General features: G+C 50.5%; 1 protein-coding gene across 1 annotated transcript; it reads left to right on the top strand.

The window, feature by feature from the left end:
* The first annotated feature begins 4,567 nt into the window (after positions 1–4,567).
* On the top strand, positions 4,568–10,578 carry ADIPOQ (adiponectin, C1Q and collagen domain containing). Its single transcript, XM_009821011.2, has 3 exons — positions 4,568–4,713; positions 7,859–8,078; positions 8,499–10,578. The coding sequence occupies exons 2-3, from the start codon at positions 7,868–7,870 to the stop codon at positions 9,023–9,025; spliced, it is 738 nt and encodes a 245-aa protein (XP_009819313.2). The 5' UTR covers positions 4,568–4,713; positions 7,859–7,867; the 3' UTR covers positions 9,026–10,578.
* Positions 10,579–12,308: the final 1,730 nt, after the last annotated feature.

Raw genomic sequence — 12,308 nt, 5'->3', positions numbered from 1 at the left:
AGTCTGGGGATGTTGTCTACCTGGACTTCAGTAAAGCCTTTGACACTGTCTCCCACAGTATTCTCCTGGAGAAGCTGGCGAATTGTAGCTTAGACAAGTGCACTCTTCGCTGGGTAAAAAACTGGCTGGACGGCCGAGCCCAGAGAGTCGTGGTGAATGGACCGAAATCCAGCTGGTGGCCGGTCACAAGCGGAGTCCCCCAGGGCTCAGTTTTGGGGCCGGTCTTGTTTAATATATTTATCGATGATCTGGATGAGGGGATTGAGTGCTCCCTCAGTAGGTTTGCAGATGACACCAAGTTGGGCGGGAGTGTTGATCTGCTTGAGGGTCGGAAGGCTCTGCAGAGGGATCTGGACAGGCTGGATGGATGGGCCCAGGCCAATTGGATGAGGTTCAACAAGGCCAAGTGCCAGGTCCTGCACATTGGTCACAACAACCCCATGCAACGCTACAGGCTTGGGGATGAGTGGCTGGAAAGCTCCCCCACAGAAAAGGACCTGGGGGTGTTGGTCAACAGCCGGCTGAATATGAGCCAGCAGTGTGCCCAGGTGGCCAAGAAGGCCAACGGCATCCTGGCCTGTATCAGAAATGGTGTGATCAGCAGGAGTAGGGAGGTGATCGTGCCCCTGTACTCGGCGCTGGTGAGGCCACACCTCGAATGCTGTGTTCAGTTTTGGCCTCCTCACTGCAAGAAGGACATTGAGGTGCTGGAGCGTGTCCAGAGAAGGGCAACGAAGCTGGTGAGGGGTCTGGAGCACAAGTCTGATGAGGGGCGGCTGAGGGAGCTGGGGTTGTTCAGTCTGGAGAAGAGGAGGCTGAGGGGAGACCTTATCGCTCTCTACAACTACCTGAAAGGGGGTTGCAGAGAGGTGGGTGTTGGTCTCTTCTCCCAAGTGACTTGTGACAGGACAAGAGGAAATGGCCTCAGGTTGCACCAGGGGAGGTTCAGGCTGGATATTAGGAAAAATTTCTTTACGGAGAGAGTGGTGAAGCACTGGAACAGGCTGCCCAGGGAAGTGGTGGAGTCACCATCGCTGGAGGTGTTCAAGGAACATGTGGATGTGGCATTACGGGACATGGTTTAATGGGCATGGTGGTGTTGGGTTGATGGTTGGACTTGATGATCTTACAGGTCTTTTCCAACCTTAATGATTTGGTGATTCTGTAAAGCCCTTGTCCCCTCCTGCAGGCTGGCCCGACCTGCACTGCACCCATACAGCCCTCCTTGGCCACCACTGCCAGGTCTGCCTGTCCCTGGACATAAGCCGCCTCCCTACGCTCACGTAGGAAAATCCAGTGGGAACATCAGGGTCTGTGAGCTTGTAACAGGCACAGCTGCACCATGTGCTCTGCTGATGGCCCTCCCTGGTGGCACTGTGGGGGACACGAATGGCTGCAGCAGTCCAAAGCCATGCTGCACAAGGTGCACCCACCGTCTCGGCAGACCCCGCGGGAGCCAGGCTGCCGGAGAAGGGGCTGAGCAGCCCCCAAGGGCACGCAGGACCAGGCTGACAGCCTCCAGCCTGCCCGCAGGGAGAGAGCTCCTCTTCCCCATTAATGATTAGCCACTAGAGGGAAGTACAGTGCTGTACAGGGAAGGGTTTGGGCACACAACGATGCATGCGATCAGGGAAAATTGCAATTTGTGGCTAGGGTCCTTGCTGATGGCAGCACCGGCACTGAAGGCCATTTTCCTGCTTTTTCTTTGGAGCTGGCTCCTCAGCACTCGCCACTGTCTTGCACCCAGTGCAGATGTCCATGGGGCAACGGCAGGGACGAGCACGGGCTCTGTCTGGCCACACGAGCGGACTCGGCCAAGCTGCCATGGAGGGGTGAGCCGGCTCGGCCAGGGATACTGGTGGTGTCTGGGGACAGAGCCAGCGGTGCCGCTGGCATGGAAGCTGTGGTCCCTCCGCTGAGCACAGCCTTGGGCAGCACCAAAATAGCGTGTAACAGCCTGTCAGCCAGCCCGCTAAATGGCGTAAACAGTTTTTGCTGTTTTTAGCGAAGTGGGGAATGTGTGTTGTTTCTGGGACGTGCGGTATCCAGGGCCAGCAGAAAGACGAGGGAAGGGCCAGGCATCCCGGAGGGACAGCGAGCCGGGGCAGGGCAGGGGACAGCTCCCGGCGGAGGGGCCTCAGCCCTGGGGCTGGGGGGATGCAGAGCAGCTTCGGGAGGGGACGACCGGGAGGACAAGGGATCCCATGGGCTGGGCTCCACGGTGGTGTTGGCTCGACCCCACTGGGGGAGGACAACGGTGGCAGTTGGGGTCTCCTTCCCCAGCCCCCATGGCACAGATCCTGCCCACGGGGCCAGGCTGGCCTGGGCAGCCACCGACCTCCTCCCGAGGCAGCCATCCCAACATGCCCATGGCCAAAACTGCTTTTCATTCTTCAAATCACACCAGTGGGGACCGTGACTGCGCTGATGGAGCACAGCTGATAACGAGCCTCCTGCTCAATTTTATTCCTGTTTATAGATGGCTAAATATAACTTGCTGCTTGTTTTTAATTCTTAGTGAAAGCTGCAATCCCCAATCCATCAAGTCAGTTCTGTATTTTTCATATTTGCAGGCTTGCATCAGATCCAAGAGAGAAAACAACGTCAGGCTCAGCAGAAGGTTTGTAGCCGAGTTGGGTACGGGCAACGTGTCCCACACCAGAGATCTGGTGACCGCGGTGCAAAGAGGAGAAGGTATTGCAGGACTTGGGGACAGCAGCCTTCTCTCCGCCAAAAAGACCCCCCAACCCCAACCAGAGCTGCTACCTCTGAGCACCGCAGCTGCGGGCACTGCCAGTCCAGTCCACATTTGGTGACAGGTTTTGCTTGTCACCAGGCAGAGCAAAGGGCATTTTGAATGTTTTCCTATCACACAGCCAGAAATAGCTCACTGGATTGTACAATACCTCCCTCTGCAGTGAGAACAGGAGCCAGCACCAACCTGCAAAGCAAGTGTGTAAGACAACATAACAGCAAGTGAGTGCGTCGGGGGTTGTATCAGCTGGTTGTATCTCCAGAGATAAACTTCCACCCCTCTTCTAGGAGGCAGGGATAAAGTTTGGGAGGCTGTTTGAGGGACCACTGAAAAATTTATCGCCGTGGTATTTTCCAAACAACTGAATTGAAAGGCCTTGAGAGAATTGCAGCACTACCTATTAAACATATTAGGCCCAATATTCAAATCCTGGCAGTCTAATAAAGACCCCAATCATGCATTTCGGGGTTCAAGTCGAGAGCTGGCAGGGAAACCAGCCTTGTCTGGCTCACTCCCCAGGCAGAGGCAGCCGAAAACCTCTTGTCTCCACTGCAAAAAAAGTTCCTATTTCAGTTCCAAGATTCTGCTCCTCCATTCATTGCTCAGGAGACGAGACTTTGACAGAAACATTGGCATCACACGCACACAAACACACACATGGCTCTAGCGAATCATATTTATAAGAAAACAACAGATCCAACTAGATCTCTGTCATATTCTACTGGGGTTGCATGAAGGATCATTTTAAGTCTCAACATTGTATGGAAAAACCATCATCCAAAACCACTGAAAATGAAATTCTTCAAGTGCTGGACTAAGGGCTTGACCAAAATAAGGCAGGCAGTGAGCAGCCGTCCTGCAGCTCCTCCCTTCTGCACCCTTCTCCTCAGGACTTCAAAATTCACCCTTGCTGACTCCCAGCTCTACATATCAGAAATTATGTGTTCATTTATACATCCTTTTAGTCCTTCCAGATAGCCAGTCTTTACAACAACTCAGTAATTCTGGATACTGTCCTGCTGACATTCACTTGGATGAGTTTCCCCTCTCCCAAGGACATCAGCTCCCCGACACCAGCTCTCCAGGCCTTGTTGCAACAACACACATCACACTGTTTTCTCCTGGTTCGATTTTGCGAGCCCAGGTTTGCCAAGGTCCCGCCTAGCTAACCTTGATGTGCCCCAGAGCGGCTGGACAGGAAAGCCTCCACTCTCCGAGGTTCAACCTCCATTTGGGAAGGAGAGAGACACAGGGGGAAAAAAACCACTTTGTTTTGACCTAAAGTCAAAACGTGTGATAGGTTGAAAGCCATCCGTAGGGCTGAAATTACTCTGAGGATTTACAATAGGGCTGGCACGTGCTTGGCTGGCTTAAGACGAAAGCGTTCCGCCAGCGCTGCCCTTCTCCTCGGGCAGCTTTGCCCTTCTTTGGTGCGGCAGCAGCCTCCAGGCAGGAACGGCTTGTGTCATTAAAAGGAGAAGCCAAAACTTCTCAGACAATAATTCATTTACTAACACGTTGAAAAAAACCCGAGTGCATTAATGCAAGGCTGCAGACACACTTTCTCCATCAGCTGCTAACAACATTTCCCAATGTACCCGGAGCAGCAGCTTGTGCTGTACAAGCCCAGCCCTGGTCGAGCAGGCTTCCACACGAGCTTTGCCAGCAAACCATTGCTCCTTCAGTTCCTATCAAATTCCCAAACCCGTCTTTTCCCTGTTAAGGATGTCTTTGCAAGCTATCCCAGTGTGACCGGATTATATAAGTGGTCCAAAACTTAAGGGATGGCCAGGAAAAATTAATGGGAAAACCCAACTTTTAGGTCAGCATGCGCAATAGCAAATGGAAAATGCAGTGTCTGAGCTGACAGCTCCCCGCGCCCTTAGGGATAGCGATGTGGTAGCCGGACTTCATTTCTAAAGAGACTGAAGCAAGCCAACTAGGACTCAAAGCAGCTGGTAAGTATTTTTTTTTTCCTCTTACTAAGTTCAGGATTTTCTCTTCTTTTAGGCTGAATCAGACAGACAGAGTTTTCTGTTTGCAAGAAGTTTCCTTTCTTAGAGTTATTCTCAGAATAGCCAGTGAGTATTTTAAACCAAGAATAGCCGATCTCTCTTAGATTCATACTCCCATTTTTGGAAACACTATTTAGAGATCAAAACTCCTAAATCAAAAGTAGTCAGGAACAACAGTGAAAAACCGCATGGCTGTAACAGTGAGTACTGCACTGGCACCTTTCGATTCACCTCTTTCCTCGAAGACTCCCTGGAAGATTGGGTTTGCCCCAAATCTCCCTGAGTCATATCAGCTCCTTGCCAGAAACCTGCACCACCCAGATTCAAGGTGCGAGCCCCCTGCAGCAAGTCACCGCTGGAACGTCAGGAAAAACTATGCTACAAGTCATTACAAAAAGAAAAAAAGATCAACATAAGCCAATCCCCTGGTTAATACCCTTTGAAAAAAATACTGGAGTTGGAAAACAGATGGATTTTTTTGTTCTGCGTTTTGTGCAGGGGTATGGGCTTTTTAAATACATATCTAAATATATAGTATTTATATAGCGTTATGTGAAATTCAGATTCTGACCCATGGTCTGAATCACTATGTAGCACTTAGGAATGGCATTTTTCTTATGGATGATATGCTGATTTCTGCTGATAAATGAATAAGCTTCATATAACGCATATAAGCTTTTAATGTAGTAGCTGCCAAGAGAGTAACTGAAAGCCACCAAGAGTACTTAGTTCACCTATTACTCATCCGAAAGGTACAACTGACATTCAACTATAGCAGATGATTACATGTCACACTGTTGAGCATCAGATGGAAAGACAAAAAGAAATGGGAAAGATATAGCAAAGGGGTATCATACCTAAACCAGCGTTTAAACTCAGAGCTAGCAGACGTAGCTTAAACCTTTCCCTTTGTAAGACATACCTATGCCAGAGAACTGCTTTGTTTCTCAAACAAGCAAACCACTTGTGGTTGAGTCAAATCATAGCAATAGAAGTAGTTTTCTATTTACATATCACAACACTTTTCTTATTAAACAGAGAAGACTAGCTTGTGTAACATCTAGTTCATCGGATGTGAAGAGCCGCCCGGGGTGCTGTGGGGCGGGCATCGCTTCCAGCCCCGCGGAGGAAGCTGGACGGCATCTGCCGGGAAAGCTCCCTGCAGCCCTGCTTTGGGCTGCCTGAGATTTGCACCGCTTTTGATGGGTTTTATTTTGCACCAGCAGAAGACCTGGCTCTGGGGCTGTCTATTGAGCACACGTCGCTAAAATGTTAATGATATTTCAGCTCTAAGCAGCATATGAGAAAGCAGAACTAGACCCAATAAAATCACCAAAACAGCTCAAGAAATGCAATTTTGAGGCAGATTTTTATTGAACACTAGCATGTTTTCATGCAGTTAGGTGTCCCCTGAGAGCCCGTGCTGATTTTGGAGGGGTGCATGCACGGAGCCGAGCCGGAGGGGACCCAGGCAGGGGGACAGGGCCCTCTCTGCTTAATGCTGCCTGCTGGGGCATGACAAAGTGGCCATCTCGCAGCGTGCCCAGATATGCACACCCTCGCTTGCCAAACCAAGCCACTTCTAGGATTTGTAGACATCTATTTCGCTTGTCCACCCTGGTTCCTGGATGATCGCTACCTCCCTTGTTGGGGGAGGTGGGGCGTTTCACTTCCCAAAGCGCAGAGACGCAGGAATGCTGCCTAAGGTTCAGGCTGTGGTCGCCGGACCCCATGGCACCCTCAGCCCCAAAACTGCCTCCAAGCCAGGGCCCTGGCCCCTTCGCAGGGTGCCATGCAGCTGCTGGATTGCCGGAGCCCGGCAGGGTGGGCACGGTTTTAGGAGTTCCCTGACTTTATGTGTTAGATACTGCCCGCCAAAGTCATTAAGCAGAGCTTTGAAATTTTTTTCAAAGCCCCCCCAATATCCTGCAAAAACTGAAATCATGGTAACCTCTTTGTTATTTAGCGTCCTTTGAAGCAATTACATGAAAGCTAATAAGACATTATTTAAAATACAACATTTTAATAGCTTGCCTAGGAAAATCAACCCTGCAAAGGAATTGCTCTGAAATTATTTTTCTTGGAAATTACACAGTTAAGGCACTCTAATGGCCATGCTGTTATTCACCTTTTATTGCCTATTATGCCACTTACAAACCTCGTAACAGGATACCTTTATCATTCCAGGGTATGATCTCTGCCCAGGGAGCAGTGTCACACAACAATAGTAATTTTAAAATATCTGTTTCCTAAAAGCCCGACCCAAAGCCCACCAAGGTCCTACTGGTTTCTGGGAGCACCAGAACAAAGCCCCAGGCTGGCCGTAGGCTGTCACCACCAACCTGGTTCTGGGGAGCCGCACTAATCGCTCTGACTAGCAAAGCGACTAGATTAAAGAAATATGACCCTACAGTGCCTAAACGCTGTGCAACTTGTCTTCCTGTAATCCAAAACCATAATTTGGCTGGAAAAACACAGTATCATAATTTCATACGGTCGCTCAGAGGAGATGGAAAGCCGGGCTGTAGTTTCTGTTCACATTAGACAGACCAGGTTAGCGGGCTGTACGCACAGCAATAAGCTGAGCAGGTGGTTTAAAGCCTTCTGAGGTTTTGAGATGGGCTCTGCCAGGCCTGTACTTCCAATCAGCTGCTCACTCAGCCAGGCAGAAGTTAGAGCATATCGTAGCTAATTGAACAAAGCTTTGCAAAGAAATCGGCCACGGATATCCTGGCATCAGCCGTGCTCAGTCCGGAGCTACTTCTGTGCCCATGCAAAGAGCCCGTGCGCGCCGGGGGAGTAACTCTGGCGTCTGCTCCTCTCCACGCTGGATGTGCTCCCAGGCTGAGGTCCACGCTGCTCCCAGGAGCCCCATTCCAACATGGTTCATGGAGCTCATGCCAGCACCCACGCTGTATGGGGAGGGGCCCTTGGGGTGAGCAGAATTGCTTTCCTTCGGACATGTTGATCCAAACTTTAGCCTTCTGAGCCTCTCCGTTATTCAAGGTGGGGGGGGGGGGTTCTTCATGTCTTGTTTTTTTTTTTCCTATTAACCTTTAAAGCTAAACAAATCCATTGTCCACATCAGGAACCAACGATGAGGGCCCCAGCAGGCTTCCTTCTTTGCTCGCTGCTGCTGGTGGCCCCCCGTTGCAGAGAGGTGGCCCCCCAGGAGGTCCAGCCTGACCCCAAAATGCCATGTGCCAACTGGATGGGAGGAGCACCTGGCTACCCTGGCCACAACGGACTCCCTGGCAGGGACGGGAAAGACGGAAAAGACGGACTAAAGGGAGAGAAAGGAGAGGAAGGTTGGTGAGGAGCAGGGGGTACGTTGGTGCTGGAGCCCATGGGCAGCCCCAGCAGGTCTCACATCTGGTGAGTCCGTGCCTGACTTTTGTCCAGATGGCTTTTGAATATCTCCAAGGATGGAGATCCCACAACCCAAGTCAACGTGTTTGGTCTGGTGGTTATTATTCCAATTAATGATGTTTTTTCAGACATGGTGCTCTTGGCAGCTCTGCAGACAGCCGGGGGGGTGAGCGGGCTTTCCACTCGCTGTTTCAGCTCATGGGGGGTGTTGAGGTCATGCAGCCTTTCCTCAGGGACACCCCTCGCTCCATGCTGCCGAGCAGATCCTCATGCCACAGCCCCCTCTGCGTTTCGGGCCGGTGGGTAGTGGCTGCTGTCACAGTCCAAACACAGCTCCCTGTCCCCACTCTGTCCCTCAGGTATGCAAGGCCCCAAAGGCGACCAAGGCGAAAGAGGAGTTCCAGGGCAGGAAGGGCCAAGAGGTTTTCCTGGATACCCAGGGCAGAAGGGGGAGAAGGGCGAAGGCGCCTTCGTCTACCGCTCTGCCTTCAGCGTGGGACTGAAGGAGCGAGCCCCCCACCCCAATGTCCCCATCCGCTTCAGCAAGATCTTCTACAATGAGCAAAGCCATTACGACGCCAGCACCGGCAAGTTCCTCTGCAGCATCCCTGGCATGTACTACTTCGCCTACCACCTGACGGTCTACCTGACGGACGTCAAGGTCAGCCTCTACAAGAAGGACAAGGCGGTGATCTTCACCTATGACCAGTTCCAGAAGAACAATGTTGACCAAGCGAGCGGCTCCGTCTTGCTGCACCTCAGCACTGGGGATGAGGTTTGGCTTCAGGTGTACGGGGAGGGGGACAATAACGGTGTCTACGCTGATAACATCAACGATTCAACTTTCATGGGCTTCCTCCTGTACCCAGACCTGGATGTCCATTAAAGCAAGAGGTGCTGCATGGGAGAGGATGAGGTGGCTTTAACCCTGGACAGCGTCCTGGGGCACTGGCACTATAGCTATATTGCATTTACCAGAAAATTGCCTTTTGCAGGGGCAATGCTTGCCAAGGGTGGACCCTATTACCTGAAAAAATCAGTGAGGTTATACATGAATGACTTCCATGGGACCAAGAGTTCACTCCTACCTCTGCTCTTGCTCTCCTTGTGGAAAGCCGGGCCCAAAGTCAAACGCCACTCCTGCCACATCATGAAAGAGTAACTCTCAAGATGGGCTAATCTTTTTTTACATTTAAAACTGATAAGAGAAAAATTGGTTACATTTAAATATCACATTCTAAATTCCTCTTTTTTATCTACCTAAATTCATTTAAACCCATGGTAATCATTTTAGCCAGCATTTTAAAATTAGAGTAGAACAGGGAGAAGACTATTCACGAAAGCCATTTCTGCTCTTGTTTTCAGCTGGAACAGATGGCTCTGGTTTTTTTATCGTAACTCCCTGTCTTATTAGGGCCTTTGACTTCCACCCATGGTTTGTTGTGTCCCTTCTTTAGCCCAGATCTTTGAATATATTCAGATTATTAACTTTCATTGATTTTAATCCTTTGATTTTCCTTTTATGTTTATCCCTTATCGTCTTCTCTAATGTAGACAGCATGCTCATTTAGGGAAGGGATCTTCCCTTTTGATTTATCTGAAAAGCCTTATGAACACCAGTGAGGCTACACAACAAAAGCAGCCCATTGACCGCACGGCTCTGGGGGTCCTGAGGTGGTCACAGACACGTTGGCTGCACAGTTGTGATGCTCGGAAATGCCAGCAGCTCCCCTGCAAACACCGCGCCTGACCAGGGAGCAGAAGGTCCCTCAAGGCTCCTGGGCAGAGGGGACCTTGGGGTGGAGGTGTCCCTTCCCAAATCACTCACCTGGCGCTGGAGGTGATGGCACGAGTACTATCTCAGCCCAGAGGCCACCAGCATGGGGCACACAAGCAGCATCTTACAGTTTCCGTCTGCAAGCTGGGAGGATCCTGTCCCATCTTCCCCCTGAATAGCTTCCAAGTGCAGTCAGAAGTTGAGGTCTAGCAACTGTGTTTCTACGTTTCCACACCGTAAGTGTGCCATAAGCAATGGTTTGCACACCAGCTGGGCAGAGCTTCAGGTGGTGGTGCAACCTCCCATGTTGAGTGGGCTCCTGGGATGAACACCCCCAGGACCTGCCCCAGCTCTCGGCAAGGTTACCTTAACGGGGGAAGAGTATCAAGGCTGAGATTAGTAGCAGTCCCATCAAACTGCTCTCCAAGGAACTTGCTTAACTTTTAGCTAAGAAGAGGATTTGATGGCTTCTCAGATACGTACAAAGAAGACTCCCATTAAGCTTCAGAACAAGCTAACACAGATCAGAGCTAATGCGTTATTACAAGCACAAAACAGCATTAAGAGCTTCAACTGAAATTACTTCCAACAGCGGCAGCATTTTCTACACTTCAGTGAATTACCACATTACAAATAACAACAACAATAAAAAACTCTCTCAATGAGAATGCTCCCACATTTTTTTATGCGTCGTTGGGAAGGATTTGAAGAAAGGGGCTTTCTCCTAGCCTCGACAGGCAGCCCAAGAAAAAAAATATATATATTTTGCCAGCATGGTGGGGGCACCCTGGGCTGGCACACATAGGGACAGCCCCCTTTTGCTTCCCCAGGAAACTCCCCACCCTCTAGCTTTCATAAAGGCTTCAGCATCTCACCACCTCACACTGCATTGCCTCCTTTTGGTTAAAGAGAGCTGTGATTTCCAGACTGTTTGCCCAAAACCACCGTGCCTTGAATCCACCCTAACCAGCCCCTGACCAGAGAGGGGCTCCGGTGGCCCAGGAGGCTTCAAGCGTACTAGATCTGGCAAGGGCTAAATTGATGTTCAACTTGATCACGCTGAATTCAGAGAGCTGAGAAAAACCCTGCTCCTATTGTGTAAATTAATGGGAAGGGAACAGGGGGAAAAAACCACCAAAAAACCCCCCTAAAAAACTAATCCATAAACAAAAGGAGATTTAAAAATGCAGCAGTTGCTGGATCAAATGGCATAAAAGGCTTAAATTGAAAGGAGCAAGTCGGGGCTTTTGCAGTGTTTTTTCAAATATTTTCAGATGGATTTTCTGAAAGCAGGGAAAATTGAAACAACCAAGGTGCTAAGAGGCATTTGGGATAAACACTAGGAGGAAATACTAATTTAAAGACTAGTTCCCAAGAGGCAGCCAAAACATATTATTCCTTTCCTTGCTGCAACTCAGCAGGAGCAAATAAGCTTACAGTTTTATCCCATACACCAGGACTTGGAGGCTCAGAAGTGGCTTTTCACGCTGCCGTGCGCATCTGATGCCGTGTGCTTTAGGCCAGGGCAGAGCCCAGGATGTCTTACCACCCTCCGCAACAGCCCCGTCACCAGAGTGACCCATATCAATACGACTTCCACCCAGGCCAACAGCATCTCCCACCTCAAGCTACCATGGATGTAGTGCAAAAACCACATCATGTGTTAGAAGCTCGGGGGGCTGGCACCATGCTGGCCCTTATGGGAAAGTCTTGTTGAACCCCATCTGGTTGGTTGCCCTCCACATCATCCCACACCCCACTCGGGATGCTCACAGGTGCGGTCAGACCTTGTGGCAGATGACCCCAGGAAAGGCCCAGGGTCACCATCGACTCCTGGTCAGCCTCCTGGCCACCGTGGCAGCAGGATGGCAGAGGGCTACACGAAGGACCAGAACAAGCCCCGCAGCAGAAACCCAGCCTGGAAGTCCTTGTTTCAAAGCCTGGCTCTGGTTTTGGTCCTGGGTCTTCCCCCGTCCCAGCTGTCAGGTGCTCAGGGCTCTGTATCCAGAAAAAGAAGCGTCAGCTAATATTGCAGTCACTGCTATATTCATGTATGAGCAGAATATCTGTCTTAAATGTACACACATGCACATTATCACAGACCACAAGATAACAAAGCTACACAAGAATGCTGTATACTAGTACATAAGGTCCTTTATCTTATTTAATCATTAAACATGCAGCCTCTTTATCACCCTGTAAATGGCTTTTCCAAACTCCCCCTCAGGTGCAGGTGCCTGCCTCCTCGCATGCTGCGTGGGAACATGGAAATCAGGGTCACGGGGGGTTGCAGTGCTCTGCTCCCTGGGAGCACTGAGCAGGGCTGTGGCACCGGGGGTATTTGGGGACTCTGGCTCCAGCATGGAGAGCCGTGGGGCTGACACCTTGATGT

The sequence above is a fragment of the Gavia stellata genome, chromosome 11 (genome assembly GCF_030936135.1).
Source record: "Gavia stellata isolate bGavSte3 chromosome 11, bGavSte3.hap2, whole genome shotgun sequence".
NCBI lineage: Eukaryota > Metazoa > Chordata > Aves > Gaviiformes > Gaviidae > Gavia > Gavia stellata.
This window is presented reverse-complemented; position numbering and strand designations above follow the sequence as displayed.